This window comes from Aethalodelphis obliquidens, unplaced genomic scaffold (assembly GCF_003676395.1).
Source record: "Aethalodelphis obliquidens isolate GAN/ISIS:26980383/991018 unplaced genomic scaffold, ASM367639v1 scaffold49, whole genome shotgun sequence".
Classification (NCBI taxonomy): Eukaryota; Metazoa; Chordata; class Mammalia; order Artiodactyla; family Delphinidae; genus Aethalodelphis; species Aethalodelphis obliquidens.
In genome coordinates this window covers 11,561,980-11,577,450 of record NW_020837993.1, presented here as the reverse complement: position 1 = coordinate 11,577,450, position 15,471 = coordinate 11,561,980, and the positions used below count along the sequence as shown (strand labels likewise).

General features: G+C 37.0%; 1 protein-coding gene across 13 annotated transcripts in view; it reads right to left on the bottom strand.

Moving 5' to 3' along the window:
• Nucleotides 1–15,471, bottom strand: part of MEF2A (myocyte enhancer factor 2A) — a 174,604-nt gene that overhangs the window by 6,730 nt on the left and 152,403 nt on the right. For 10 of the 13 annotated variants that reach the window (XM_027083218.1, XM_027083213.1, XM_027083209.1 and 7 more), the window contains 2 exons: nucleotides 6,301–6,324; nucleotides 2,446–2,572 (listed from right to left, as the gene is read on the bottom strand). In XM_027083218.1, coding sequence (XP_026939019.1) covers nucleotides 2,446–2,572; nucleotides 6,301–6,324 — 151 coding nt within the window. The remainder of the gene's footprint in view (nucleotides 1–2,445; nucleotides 2,573–6,300; nucleotides 6,325–15,471) is intronic. The other 3 variants (XM_027083220.1, XM_027083215.1, XM_027083216.1) reach the window with 1 other exon arrangement.

Sequence of the window (15,471 nt, the reverse complement as noted above, 5' to 3'; positions counted from 1 at the left end):
TAGTTCACGCCATCAGTATCCATTACTTGGATCACAGTAGCCTCTTGTGTGGTGTCCTTGAATTTACTTTTGCCCCATGCACACTGTAGCCAGGTGATCTCAAAAAAAAAATATGGTCATGATACCTCTCTGCTTAAAACCTTTCTATGGCTTCCCAATGCTCTCAATGCTTCTCATGTCCAAAGTCCTCAACAAGGCCTATGCATCCCTACTTACCTCTGTAGTTTCAACTCTACAGCCGTCCCATCCCTCCAGCCACATTCCTGCTGCCTCCTAGCCTTTGTACACAGTACTCCCTCTTCCCGGAACACTCTCCCTACTCTGCCTGGCTGAGTCACACGTGCTCCTTCAGGTTGAAGCTTCAGTGAAGCCCTTAACACGACAGTAATAAATTATTCCTAGAGCTGTTTGTCCTGTGACTTTTCCTCTGATAGACCCTACATTCCACTGTTAACCACACACTCTTGTATTTCCAGTGCCTGCCATGGTGCTTGTTACACAGTATGTGTTCAATAAATATGTGCTGAATGGATTCATGAATAAGTGGAGAAGCTGGGAGTGTTATGGATGGGCATGAGGAAGCGTCTATATGATTCCTTCACACAGAACTATTGTACTCTTTGAAATGTTGCTCATTCATCCCTGTACTGATTGGCATGTGTTTGACACATGCCACACATACAACGTAGCTGATATACTAACAAAAGACAAAACATGGACGCATGTTTTAAAAAGGCAAATAGATAAATACGTTAAAGATAATGTGGTAACATTAAACAGAATAGGTGCTCTGAGAGAGAGCAAAGACTATGTAGTTAAAGGAGGAGTGAGATTGATGCTACGTGATGGACAGTTTCGACAGAACCTGACTCCATTTTTATGTTTTGGTAATTCCTTCTGGACTTAAAAAAAAAAGATTCTTTAAATCCCATGGCATTTCTAAAAACAAATACAGGGGGGGTATCTAAGTTGAATATTGGAAAAACCTGTCATGAAATGCTCAGTAAACTGTAATCTAATGTTGACACCCTGCTCAAGCCCCATCTCCTCAGCCAACACTCCTCTGAACATTCTAGCTCACAGATTTCCTTCTTTCCTCACCTTCTCGAGATCAGAGCATGAACTGGTAACCTCAACAACTCAGGACTTCCCCGCCATAGTTACCAACTTAGGTATGTCCTGTCTCCTTTTCCAGAATAAACTTGGGAGAAAATGTATGTCCCTAGAATAGTGTTGCTCATATAGCTGGTGATCAGGACAATGAAACAGAATTTATATGAATGCATAATCCCTGGCTTTACTCTAGATTTAGCTGATGGATTTGGACTTTTTTTTCATATTGATTGTTGGAAAAGGTAGTAGACATTTTCTAAGAGGCTTTCTTTTTCAACAAAACCTTTTAAAGTTATTTCTGTTTTAAAAGAACTACTTGGAATTAAAGCAGCAATCAAATGTATTGATGGCTCTGCACCCCTCTGGGAGCTCCAGAGAGCAGGGTGAAAGCACCGTGCTACAGCATTTATCCTGAAGTCTAAAATTAGATGATTTTTATTAGTCTCCTTATTAGAATCACAAAAGAATAAATTCTCTGCACTGTAGTCTCTGAAAAACTGGCAAGGTATTTTTAACTATTTCCCTCTTTCCTTCTTTTGAAGCATCAGGTGTTTGGCTCAGCTGGCGAGAAAGTGAAGCCCCATGTGTCCTCTGCCGCTCCCTATGATGGCACATCTAGAGAAACCTGTGCACGTCGGGTTCTCCACACAGCCTGCGTGGCTGAAAGCACCCCTTCAGTCACTGCAGCATTCTTAAATTTACCTGATATACCCTCCAAATAGGGTATTTGGGAGTGAAATGTCTAAATAAGCATGAATGAGTGAAAAGCTCCCCTCAGAGGTGACGAGTGACAGACTCTGAGGAGAAACAAGAAAGCTCCTGGTCTTGCCCCTCAGGCACAAACAGCAGAAACCAAAAGGGGTGTCACACGGAGGAAAACATGACCTGCTAGCACAGCCACCCAACTCCACCTCCCCGAGCCCTGAGGTCCAAAGGGACTCAGTCTTTCCCAAGCTAGGTTGACACAGCATACAGAAAAACACCTCAAAACACCTTTAAAAGCCTGGAATAGTGAGATGCTGTTTAACAAGAACTATATAGAAAATGCCGAGCCTTTTGCTCCGCTTGCTGCATACCATAATTTTGATAACAGCTAGTTGTTTCTTCGTCAGGGGTAAGTAAAAGTTCATGCTGGGAAATCTTTCTACGATCAATGTGTATTTTCTAATTTTTTTTCAAGACTAGCATGTGTTTCTTTAACATATCCAAATGTGAATCTAAGAAACTGGAAATAACTTATTTCAATAAATATACTATTTAAAAATCATAAAAGCACATGTTGAGCACAAAACAAAGAAATAAAACCCACAAAAGGCAACGGAGTAGGCTTACCAGTGTTGTAGGCGGTCGGCATTGCTGAGTACACCAGGCCCTGTGGAGGCAGGCTAGGGGTTGTCACAGACACCACGGGGGTAGCTAGGGGCTGAGTGGCTTGAGAACTGCTTATCCTCTGGGTATTCTGTGAGAGAGAAGAAAAAAGTAAAAGTGTTATTCTGTGAGTATTTATATTCAAACTTAATATTTTAAAAATAACATTCAATTTAAAAGTGACTTTTCACAGTTTTATGATGTGAATGTCATTATTCCCTGAAGCAGTGATCATGTGAAAACCTTAAAAATACTAATAAGAATAACTAAATATTTAATTTTAAAGGACGTATTTTACATTAATTATTCAGTTTCCCCTAGAGTCTTTTTCATAGAGTTTATTGATGTCAGAGATATACCCTTAAAATAGAAAACTGCATTAGGACTGATAACACTTATGTGTTAGCATAAATGACGACTTGATGCCACTATAAAGATAGCCAAACTACCCTAAATAAAATATGTGTAGATTTTAAATACCAGAGGATAGCAAGGTCATTTGTATATATAGAGATTATAAGTCCATGAGCATATAGGGATCAAAACTACTTTTTGCAGCATTTACTAATTTAACAAGGTTTTAAGTCATGGCTTACTAAAGTGCAGCTTGTATTCATATTTCCTTCCCTCTGATCCTGCAGTTGACACACACACACACACACACACATATATATATGTACATGTATATGTATGTATATATTTAGATATAGATTTTTTAAGACTTTTAAAAGAGCAGTTTTAGGTTCATGGCAAAATTGAAGGAAAGGTACAGAGATTTACCATATACTCCCTGCCCCCATACATGCAGAGCCTCTCCCATCATCCACATCATCCAACACTGACTGTTTTTTAACGGCAGATTCACACACAGTCTCCTGACTCTTATGAGAGGAGAAGCTTTGGGTAGAGAGCTCTTGAATAAAGTACTTTTTTATTTTTATTTTTTTGAATAAAGTACTTTTGACAGGGCTGCATGAAAAATGGTAAATGCTTGCCAACTGACAGCATCTACATAGTATCCTATCTACAATGGGAATGAAAAAAGAAAACAACTATTGAATAATCAAGTCAGTTTAAGATAGTCACCATTCTCTATGTGTAGAGGTATGACAGGGCAGTTTCTCATGACACTGCCTTAAGTGAACACTTTCTAAAACTGAGGATCAGAGGAACAGGACAGACTCCAAGTTCCATGTGGTTAGAACACAAGAAGGCTAAAGCATAACTCCAGGGTTATTTTTTTCTAACTGAAGAAATTACAGCCTGATAACTGACATTTGGGGGTACTAAGCCATATGAATAAAAGTATAATTCAGTGCCCTTGAGGTTATAGAGAGTCAGGATGTGATTCAGTTTTCTCTATCACCATTTCAAAGGGTAATCAGATAAAGGCCTTTGGTTAGATCTAGATTTTTGAACTTTTGATCATTTGATAAGGATCCAGATCTCATTTTATTTCTTTTTAGTTTGTATTTTCTATCCAATCTTAAATTAGAGGATGTCGGAAAGACCATTCAGGTATACTGCCCTGGATCTTGTCCCAGATTCACTAATTCCTAAGCACTGGGAAAATCATTTAACCTCTCCAAACCTCTTCAGTTGTAAAGTGGGGAAGATAGCGATCATTGTGCTGCCTGTCTTGTAGTACTACTGTGAGAATATAGTAAGGTAATAGATGGGAAATGCTTTGAGACAACTGAAGTACTACAGGAAGGTAAGATAGTACCCTTAAATTATTGCTCTAAGAAACCCTCTGGCCCAAGATTTCTACATAACTCGTATAAAAAAAAAGGTAAATATATTTATTCCTTCTGATCCATAGCTATTCCCCTGGAGCTGTCATGAAGTAGAGTTGTTCTAGAATTGCAAGGCTTCTAAAGGAATCTCTGTAGCCTGGTTCTAAAGGAGTCTTTAGTGTAGGCTCCGGGCACTTGTCTTTATTTCACTTGGGGTCAGAGCCATTCATGATTATATTTTAGAGCTCAAGCCAATTTATACAACTTTCCGAATTCTAATAGATTGTGTTTCTGATTATATTTTAGTCTGACACATAAAGCTCTGCATTTTAAATTGATTAAGTTTTAGAGTCTGAATTAGCTTAAGTTTTAGAAATGCGAATGACTATACAATTTTTGGTTATATATTTGTTTCTTAATTACAAGTATTTATTTTTATGATTGCTAGATTTTATAGTCTTCAAATACTTAGAAATTTACCTTTGAGATTCTGTAATTGAGGGTATACTTTAAGGAATGTGGAAAGGAATACATTTTTGTCTCAGCATCAAGTTAAAAATTTTAATGAATTTTTGAGACAGATCTACTTTGGATTTAATTTGTTCTCACAGATTTGGTCACTGAAACTTCAAGAGTCAAATACTAGGTGAAAAATAAAGTACAACATGGTTTGGTCTAGCTTTATTCATGCCATAGCTTCACCTCCACGGAAATCTACTGATGTGACCTCAAGATGGGGGGATGGGTGGGATGGGGTGTGTGTGTGTTTGTAAAACAGTAACACTCCAATATATCGGTTCCACCCATTAAAGCTCAATGGCACTGATTTCCACAACCACTAGAGGGCAACATATTGCTAGATAATTCATAAGTTCACAAGGAAGCACTTATGATAACTTCTTAAGGGTATAAATAGTGAGGTTTAATCTAAGATGAATTATTTTATCTTGAACTATAAACATCCATTTGCTAATCATTACTGTATCATTAAGTACAGTATTTCCCCAAAAGATAGTTAAAATCTGCACATGATATAATCCAACGCCACAACGAAAGCTGGCTAGTATATTTTAGTTAACCAATATGAAACCACATCCAAAACTGTGAGAGTGAACACAAAGTTAAAGAACAATCTCTCGTTTTAAGGACAGAGCACAGACAACCTTATCTGAAAAGAAAGCAACTGTGCAAAACATACCAACATGCATATATATATATATATAATAATGTAAACAAAATGAACAGATGCCTTTCCCCCATGCTTTCATGCAATCTAAACCTCTGTCCATGCTAAAAACTAAACATTTTCAAGTTTTTATTCCCCTTAAGGTCACCTAATTAGCAGCTGACTGTGAAATCAGAAGATCAGTTCTGTGAGGTTTGAGTTTTAGTTCCCAAAGAAATATATTAACTGAAAGTTACTTTTAGTCAAATTTAATTTCTAGAAAAAAAGCCAATAGAAATCATTTGTTTTGGAAAAAAGGTAATAGCTACTTTTAAGAACAGAATATCTTCTGATAGAAAAAAAAATAAGTTTGTGTATGTTAAATTAAAGACATTCATTTTAATAAACAGGGAACCCCCTTGTGGTTCAGATCGTCTCATGCAGGATGAAATAATTCTAACTCTGAAAAAAGGTGACCTCACCAAAAATGATGTAATCTTTTTGAAAGAAAGAGAAACACAAGACAGTGTGTTACAATCTGAGGAACTGTGAGGGTGAAGTCATTTTCTAAAAATATATTAATAATTTGGGGAACTATAAAAGGTATTCTGTATCTTTCCTTAAAAAAAATCTTTAATGTGTCTTCTCATCATGGACAGCTATTGTTTATAAAGGCTCTATCCCAAAGTTCCCTAAAAAGTGGTAACAAATAAAATGGGTCAAGATATACAATTATAAGTAGGAAAACCAGACTCTGCAGTACCCGTAGGTTGGTTTAGTTATTCAAAATGTTTGGACAGTATTTAATAGCAAGAAAAAAAATCTGTGTAACAAAGGGAATATTAGATAAAAACACTGAAGAGAATTAGTACTTTCTACATCTTTTTCAACTCCCTTCAATCGGAAACCCACACTCACCAACTCCAATTCCTCTTCCTCCGACTGCACTCAGCACATAAGAGGGATAAGAGAGTTACTAAGACTGTTGGTACTCGAATATTAAATATTTCTTTAGAAAAACATGGTATCTGAACACTAGCAGTTGTTTGGAAGTCTAAAGAGATGATTATATATGCAGTAAGTACAAACATAAATTATTTATTGTTTCTGTACCTGTAGTTGACTTCAAAAGACTGGAAAGATTCTTTTAAATCCTCTAGGGCCAGGATTTAGACATTCCTACCCCAACTTGGTCTGCTCTTATGCTGGCCTCGCCTACACATGGCCATGCTACTGTGACAATATATAAAAGTATTTCCTAATCATGAAACTAGTTTCTATTTGGAATCTGGAGAATATTAACTCTATACTTACATCTAAATCCTCCCATCCCTACCCTACCTGGTCACACATGTCCATTTATCTTATACTAGATTCTGTGCTCCTTGGTGGGCAGAAATTATCTTGTTTTCTTATTTCCCACAGTAACTAAGCACACTGTTATGAAACAACAAGAAATCAAACATTTAGTAAGTATAGTTTTAAATAATAGAAATTTATATGTTTATCATTTGCAAATACAGTTTTCAAATGAATATAATAATTTCAATGGAGAAAAACCACATATATGAAGAAAATGAGACTGGAGGAGAAATGAACTGATAAATCACATACAGAAAAGATGAATGAAACATACTGCTCCTTTTTCCCCTACACATCTAGAAAGTCTTAATATGCTAGAAATAATCTACTATCTAGGGTTTTTATTATTTTACTTGAGTAAGTCAAGCTTCTTTGTCAATCTGCGAAAGGTGTCTTTATAAGCATCACTGATACATGAAGCCCCAATCTGAAAGCAGACAATGGTGTAAAATAGGAAGAAGCCTCATTATTTACTGTGAAAAACAACTACCTGGCCTATAAACTTCTATTTCAAATGTGCGCAAAATGCTCTTCAACTGTTTTGTTACAGATGTCTTCACACATCTCCAACTGTAAGACACATCAAAATAATATGGGTGTGTGTACAGTTTTCACTATAACTTACAGGGATAAGGGTGTAAATAGTTTCTGTGGCAAATTTTAAGAATTCCACGGAGATGCTTCATGATCTCTTAAAAAAAAGATTAAGATAACTGACAAGGTACTAAATGTCAAACTTGTAGTTTGTCCTTAAATCCTGCAGTTTATTAGTAATTCTTATAAATGTATTTCTACACCTTAAATGAAACTTCCTATAGTTTTTATTTCTGAAGGATAGTGGCAGGTATTCCACATCCAGTTCATGAAAGGTGAGCCAAATGACTATCCTAAATGTCATTTTTTCTCAACTCCTTTTCTTGGGGACATACTTCTCTGTTATATATAGGTATGTATTTTTTAAACATCTTTATTGGAGTATAATTGCTTTACAATGTTGTGTTAGTTTCTGCTGTATAACAAAGTAAGTCAGCTATATGTATATATATATCACCCCCACCCATATCCCCTCCCTCTTGCATTTCCCTCCCACCTTCCCCATCCCACCCCTCTAGGTGGTCACAAAGCACTGAGCTGATCTCTCTGTGCATGCGATGAAGCTGCTTCCCACTAACTATTTTACAGCTGGTAGTGTATATATGTCAGTGCTAATTTCTAACTTCGTCCCTGCTTACCCTTACCCCTCCCGGTGTCCTCAAGTCCATTCTCTACATCTGTGTATTTATTCCTGTCCTGCCCCTAGGTTCGTCAGAACCAAGTTTTTTTTTTTTTAGATTCCATGTGTGTTAGCATACGGTATTTGTTTTTCTCTTTCTGACTTACTTCAATCTGTATGACAGACTCTAGGTCCATCCACCTCAAGACAAATAACTCAATTTCGTTTCTTTTTATGGCTGAGTAATATTCGATTGTATATATGTGCCACATCTTCTATATCCATTCATCTGTCAATGGACACTTAGGTTGCTTCCATGTCCTGGCTATTGTAAATAGTGCTGCAATGAACATTGGGGTGCATGTGTCTTTTTGAATTATGCTCTTCTCAGGGTATATGCCCAGTAGCCCAGTGGGTCATATGGTAGTTCTATTTTTCTTTTTTTAAGGAACCTCCATACTGTTCTCCACAGTGGCTGTATCAATTACATTCCCACCAACAGCGCAAGAGGGTTCCCTTTTCTCCACACCCTCTCCAGCATTTGTTGTTTGTAGATTTTTCGATGATGGCCATTCTGACTGGTGTGAGGTGATACCTCATTGTGGTTTTGAATTGCATTGCTCTGATGATAAGTGATGCTGAGCATCCTTTCATGTGTTTGTTGACAATCTGTATATCTTCTTTGGATAAATGTCTATTTTAGGTCTTCTGCCCATTTTTGGATTGGGTTGTTTTTTTGATATTGAGCTGCATGAGTTGCTTGTACATTTTGGAGATCAATCCTTTGTTGCTTCATATGCAAATATTGCTCCCATTCTGAGGGTGGTCTTTTCATCTTGTTTATGGTTTCCTTTGCTGTGCAAAAGCTTTTAAGTTTCATTAGGTCCCATTTGTTTGTTTTTATTTCCATTTCTCTAGGAGGTGGGTCAAAAAGGATCTTGCTGTGATTTATGTCACAGAGTTTTCTGCCTATGTTTTCCTCTAAGAGTTTTATAGTGTCTGGCCTTACATTTAGGTCTTTAATCTATTTTGAATTTATTTTTGTATACAGTGTTAGGGAGTGTTCTAATTTTACTCTTTTACATGTAGCTGTCCAGTTTTCCCAGCACCACTTACTGAAGAGGCTGTCTTTTCTCCATTGTATATTCTTGCCTCCTTTATTAAAATAAGGTGACCATATGTGTGTGGGTTTAATCTCTGGGCTTTTTATGCTGTTCCATTGATCTGTATTTCTATTTTTGTGCCAGTACCATCTGTCTTGATTACTGTAGCTTTGTAGTATAGTCTGTAGTCCGGGAGCCTGATTCCTCCAGCTCCGTTTTTCTTTCTCAAGATTGCTTTGGCTATTCAGGGTCTTTTGTGTTTCCATACAAATTGTGAAATTTTTTGTTCTAGTTCTGTGAAAAATGCCATTGGTAGTTTAATAGGGATTGCACTGAATGTGTAGATTGCTTTGGGTACTATAGTCATTTTCACAACGTTGATTCTTCCAATCCAAGAACATGGTATATCTCTCCATCTGTTTGTACTGTCTTTAATTTTTCATCAGTGTCTTACAGTTTTCCGCATACAAGTCTTTTGTCTCCTTAGGTAGGTTTATTCCTAGGTGATTTATTCTTTTTGTTGAAGTGGTAAATGGGAGTGTTTCCTTAATTTCTCTTTCAGATTTTTCATCATGAGTGTATAGGAATGCAAGAGATTTCTGTGCATTAATTTTGTATCCTGCTACTTTACCAAATTCATTGATTAGCTCTAGTAGTTTTCTGGTAACATGTTAGGATTCTCTATGTATAGTATCACGTCATCTGCAAACACTGACAGTTTTACTTCTTCTTTTCTGATTTGGATTCCTTTTATTTCTTTTTCTCCTCAGACTGCTGTGGCTAAAACTTCCAAAACTATGTTGAATAACAGTGGTGAGAAGGCTCAACCTTGCCTTGTTCCTGGTCTTAGAGGAAATGGTTTCAGTTTTTCACCATTGAGAATGATGTTGGCTGTGGGTTTGTCATATACGGCCTTTATTATGTTGAGGTAGGTTCCCTCTATGCCTACTTTCTAGAGAGTTTTTATCATAACTGGGTGTTGAATTTTGTCGAAAGCTTTTTCTGCATCTACTGAAATGATCATATGGTTTTTAGCCTTCAATTTGTTAACAGGGTGTATCACATTGATTGATTTACATATATTGAAGAATCCCTGCATTCCTGAGATAGACCCAACTTGATTATGGTGTATGATCCTTTTAATGTGCTGTTGGATTCTGTTTGCTAGTGTTTTGTTGAGGATTTTTGCATCTATGTTCATCAGTGATATTGGCCTGTAGTTTTCTTTTTTTGTGATATCTTTGTCTGCTTTTAGTATCAGGGTGATAGTGGCCTCATACAATGAGTTTGGGAGTGTTCCTCCCTCTGCTATATTTTCCAAGAGTTTGAGAAGGATAGGTGTTTGCTCTTCTCTGAATGTTTGATAGATTCACCTGTGAACCCATCCGGTCCTGTGCTTTGGTTTGTTGGCAGACTTTTAATCACAGTTTCAATTTCAGTGCTTGTGATTGGTCTGTTTATATTTTCTATTTCTTCCTGGTTCAGCCTCGGAAGGTTGTGCTTTTGTAAGAATTTGTGCATTTCTTCAGGTTGTCCATTTTATTGGCATATAGTTGCTTGTAGTAATCTCTCATGATCCTTTGTATTTCTACAGTGTCAGTTGTTACTTCTTTTTCATTTCTAATTCTGTTGATTTAAGTCTTCTCCCTTTTTTTCTTGATAGGTCTGGCTAATGGTTTATCAATATTGTTTATCTTCTCAAATAACCAGCTTTTAGTTTTGCTGATCTTCGGTATTGTTTCCTTCATTTCTTTTTCATTTATTTCTGATCTGATCTTTATGATTTCTTTCCTTCCGCTAACTTTAGGGTTTTTTGTTCTTCTTTCTCTAATTGCTTTAGGTATAAGGTTAGGTTGTTTGAGATTTTTCTTGTTTCTTGAGGTAGGATTGTATTGGTATAAACTTCCCTCTTAGAACTGCTTTTGCTTTTGCTGCATCCCATAGGTTTTGGGTTGTGTTTTCATCATCATTTGTTTCTAGGTACTTTTTGATTTCTCTTTGTTTTCTTCAGTGATCTCTTGGTTATTTAGTAGAGTACTGTTTAGCCTCCATGTGTTTGTATTTTTTAGTTTTTTTCCCGTAATTGATATCTAGTCTCATAGCATTGTGGTCAGTAAAGATACTTGTTATGATTTCAATTTTCTTAAATTTACCAAGGCTTGATTTGTGTCCCAAGATATGATCTAGCCTGGAGAATGTTCCATGAGCACTTGAGAAGACAGTGTATTCTGTTGTTTTTGGATGGAATGTCCTATAAATATCACTTAAGGCTATCTTGTCTAATGTGTCATTTAAAGCTTGTGTTTCCTTATTTATTTTCTGTTTGGATCATCTGTTCATTGGTGAAAGTGGGTATAAAGTCCCCTACTATGATTGTGTTACTGTTGATTTCCCCTTTTATGGCTGTTAGCATTTGCCTTCTGTATTGAGGTGCTCCTATGTTGGATGCATAAATATTTACAATTGTTATATCTTCTTCTTGGATTGATCCCTTGATCATTATGTAGTGTCCTTCTCTGTCTCTTGTAATAGTCTTTATTTTAAAGTCTATTTTGTCTGATATGAGAATTGCTACTCCAGCTTTCTTTTGATTTCCATTTGCATGGAATTTCATTTTCCATCCCCTCACTTTCAGTCTGTATGTGTCCCTTGGTCTGAAGTGGGTCTCTTGTGGACAGCATATATATGGGTCTTGTTTTTGTATCCATTCAGCCAGTCTGTGTCTTTTGGTGGGAGCATTTAATCCATTTACATTTAAGGTAATTATCGATATATATGTTCCTATTACCATTTTCTTAATGGCTTTGGGTTTGTTTTTGGAGGTTTTTTCCTTCATTCGTGTTTCCTGCCTTGAGAAGTTCCTTTGGCATTTGTTGTAAAGCTGGTTTGGTGGTGCTGAATTCTCTTAACTTTTACTTGTCTGTAAAGGTTTTAATTTCTCTGTCAAATCTGAATGAGATCTTTGCTGGGTAGAGTAATCTTGGTTGTAGATTTTTTCCTTTCATCACTTTAATTATATGCTGCCGCTCCTTTCTGGCTTGCAGAGTTTCTGTTGAAAGATCAGCTGTTTACCTTATGGGGATTCCTTTGTATGTTATTTGTTGCTTTTCCCTTGCTGCTTTTAATATTCTTCTTTGTATTTAAATTTTGATACTTTGATTAATATGTGTCTTGGCATCTTCTCCTTGGATTTATCCTGTATGGGACTCTCTGCGCTTCCTGGACTTGATTGACTATTGCCTTTCCCTTGTTAGGGAAGTTTTCAACTATAATCTCTTCAAATATTTTCTTAGACCCTTTCTTTTTCTCTTCTACTTCTGAGACCCCTATAATTCGAATGTTGGTGCATTTAATATGGTCCCAGAGGTCTCTGAGACTGTCCTCAATTCTTTTCATTCTTTATTCTGCTCTGCGGTAGTTATTTCCACTATTTTATCTTTCAGGTCACTTATACGTTCTTCTGCCTCAGTTATTCTGCTATTGATTCCTTCTAGAGAATTTTTAATTTCATTTATTGTGTTGTTCATCGTTGTTTGTGGGCTCTTTAGTTCCTCTAGGTCCTTGTTAAACGTTTCTTGTATTTTCTTCATTCTATTGGAGACTGGCTCATCTTTACTATCATCATTCTGAATTCTTTTTCCAGTATACTGCCTATTTCCTCTTCATTTGTTTGGTCTGGTGGGTTTTTATCTTGTTCCTTCATATGCTGCATATTTCTCTGTCTTCTCTTTTTGTTTAACTTACTGTGTTTGGGGTCTCCTTTTTGCAGGCTGCAGGTTTGTACTTCCCGTTGTTTTTGGTGTCTGTCCCCAGTGGGTGAGGTTGCTTCAGTGGCTTGTGTAGGCTTCCTGGTGGAGGGGACTAGTGCCTGTGTTCTGGTGGGTAGGGCTGGATCTTGTCTTTCTGGTGGGCAGGGCTGCATCCAGTGGTGTGTTTTGGGGTGTCTGTGAACTTAGTATGATTTTAGGCAGCCTCTCTGCTAATGGGTGGGGTTGTGTTTCTGTCTTGCTTGTTGTTTGGCATGAGGCATCCAGCACTGGAGCTTGTTGGCTGTTGGGTGGAGTTGGGTCTTAGTGTTGAGATGGAAATCTCTGGGAGAGCTCTCACTGATTGATATTACGTGGGGCCAGGAGGTCTCTGATGGTCCAATGTCCTGAACTCGGCTCTCCCACCTCAGAAGCTCAGGCCTGACACCAGGCCATTGCACCAAGACCCCATCAGCCACACGGCTGTTGACGAATATGAGAAATATGAGCTCCCTGAACTGTTGAACCAGATTTAGGTGCTGTCCCTGAAGTGTTATTCTTGTGAGAATCTTCCATAATCAACTGCGCCTCTATGTATGTATTTTTAAGTTTGTATTCTGAAACAGTTTTAGGCTTAGAGAGCAGCTGCAAAGAGAGCACACCACCACACACCTCATCCAGTTTCCCCCAAAGTTAACACCCTGAAGAAACAGGATGCAGTTGTCAAAATTGCATGTAGTAGTAACCAAAGCTATAGAGTTTCCTTGGCTTTCAGTCTTTTCATGAATGTCTTTTTTCTGGTCCTGGATCAGATCCTGCATCTCACATGTCTTTAGCTGTCATGTATCCTTAGTCTCCACTGGTCTCCACAGTTCCCTCAGTCTTTCCTTGTTTTTCATGACTGACCTTGACAACTTTGGAAGAGTAAAGGTCAGGTATCTTGGAGATCATCCTTCAGTTTGGGTCTGTCTGATATTTTCTCATAGTTAGACAGATAGCATGGACTTTTGGAAGAAGACCACAGGGATGAAGTGATCCTCTTAGCACATGTCATCCCATTACCAGTGATGTTAACCTTGATCTTCTGGTTAAGGTAGTGTCTTCCAGGATTCTCCACTATAAAATCACTATTTTTCTTTTTGTAATCAATGATTATTCGGGGAGAGACATTCTGAGATTTATTAAATACCCCATTTCTCCTTTAATTTTTGCTAATTTTAGCATTCATCCATTGACTTTGCCTTCAAGGTCTGCACTGTGGTGTTACAATGGTGATTTGCCATTTCTCTCATTCTTTCTACCTGTATTTAATTAGAATTCTTCTCTAAGGAAGAGTTGTCCCTTCTCCCTTTATTTATTCAATCAATTAATTAGTAACAGTCTCAGTATTTTTAATTCTTTTATTCCTCTTGTGTTATAACCCAATAATATTGTTATTTATTTTGTTGCTTAAATTGTTCTAGATCTGGCCACTGGGAGCTCCTCTGAAAGGCTGGGCTCCTCTGACTTTTGACATACATTTCCTTATACTCTGGCACCTCTGGTTCATTGTGTATTTTCCTGACCCTAGCTCTACAATCAATCACTTCTCCAAGGAGTCTTGATTCTTTTTATTGGAGAATAGTGTTTAGAAACTAAGATCTGAGTGCGAGGTGTGCTCAGTTACCAGGTGTCATTGTTTTAAGACCCTCTCAGCAGTTACAGCTAGGAAATATATGATGTATACGAATTCATGTGTACACAACATCTATTTCTGTATCTATCTATCTGTATATAGGTTAAAAAAAAAAAAAGTTCATACTGAAACCTCCAAATACAACCCTGAAAAACAGGGTTCTTTACAGCCTTCCCCACCCACATTGCTTTATTGTAAGTTTTTTCTCGAGAAACCTGGCTTTCTTTATCTACAATGTATAGTAGTTGCTTGCTTAAGGGTGTGTATGTGTGTAACAAATTTACCATCTTGAGCACTGTGATTTCATGCAATTTTTTTTGGTCTCCATACTTATGGTATCCAGTCAGAACAGTTTCCAAAGTTATTTAGAGCAGCTCTTCAGTATCCCCTTCAGTATCATCATATCACTCATTTGTAATAACGTTATATTTATGTATCATGGTCTGTATTTCATCTTGGGTTCCCCTGGAATCCTGGTTGACTTTTTTTAATGGCATATAGTAAAAAAAATCACTCTTTGTATTGTACAGTTTTGTAGGTTTTAACAAAAGCATAGATTCATGTATTGAACAATACAGTATCACAGATAGTTCCATCCCCTCAAAAATTCCCTTATACTACCCCTTTTGTATTTGACTCCTCTCCCCACCCCTGGCAACCACTTATCTGTTTTGCATTTTCCATTATGAAATATAAATGTAATCATGTATATACTACGTAGTCTTTGGGATCTGGCGTCTTTCAATTAGCAAAATTCATTTACAATTCATTTATATTGTTGTGAATAAATACTTCATCCCTTTTGTATTACTGAGCAATATTCTTTTGTATGGATGTACCAGAGTGTGTATACCCATTTATCTGCTGGAAGGACATCTGGGTTGTTCTCACTTTTGGGAGATTATGAAAAATATAAGTTTTTTATATAAGCATGGTTTTCAATTCACTTGAGTAAATACTCTAGGAGCAGGATCGTTGGGTTGTATGACA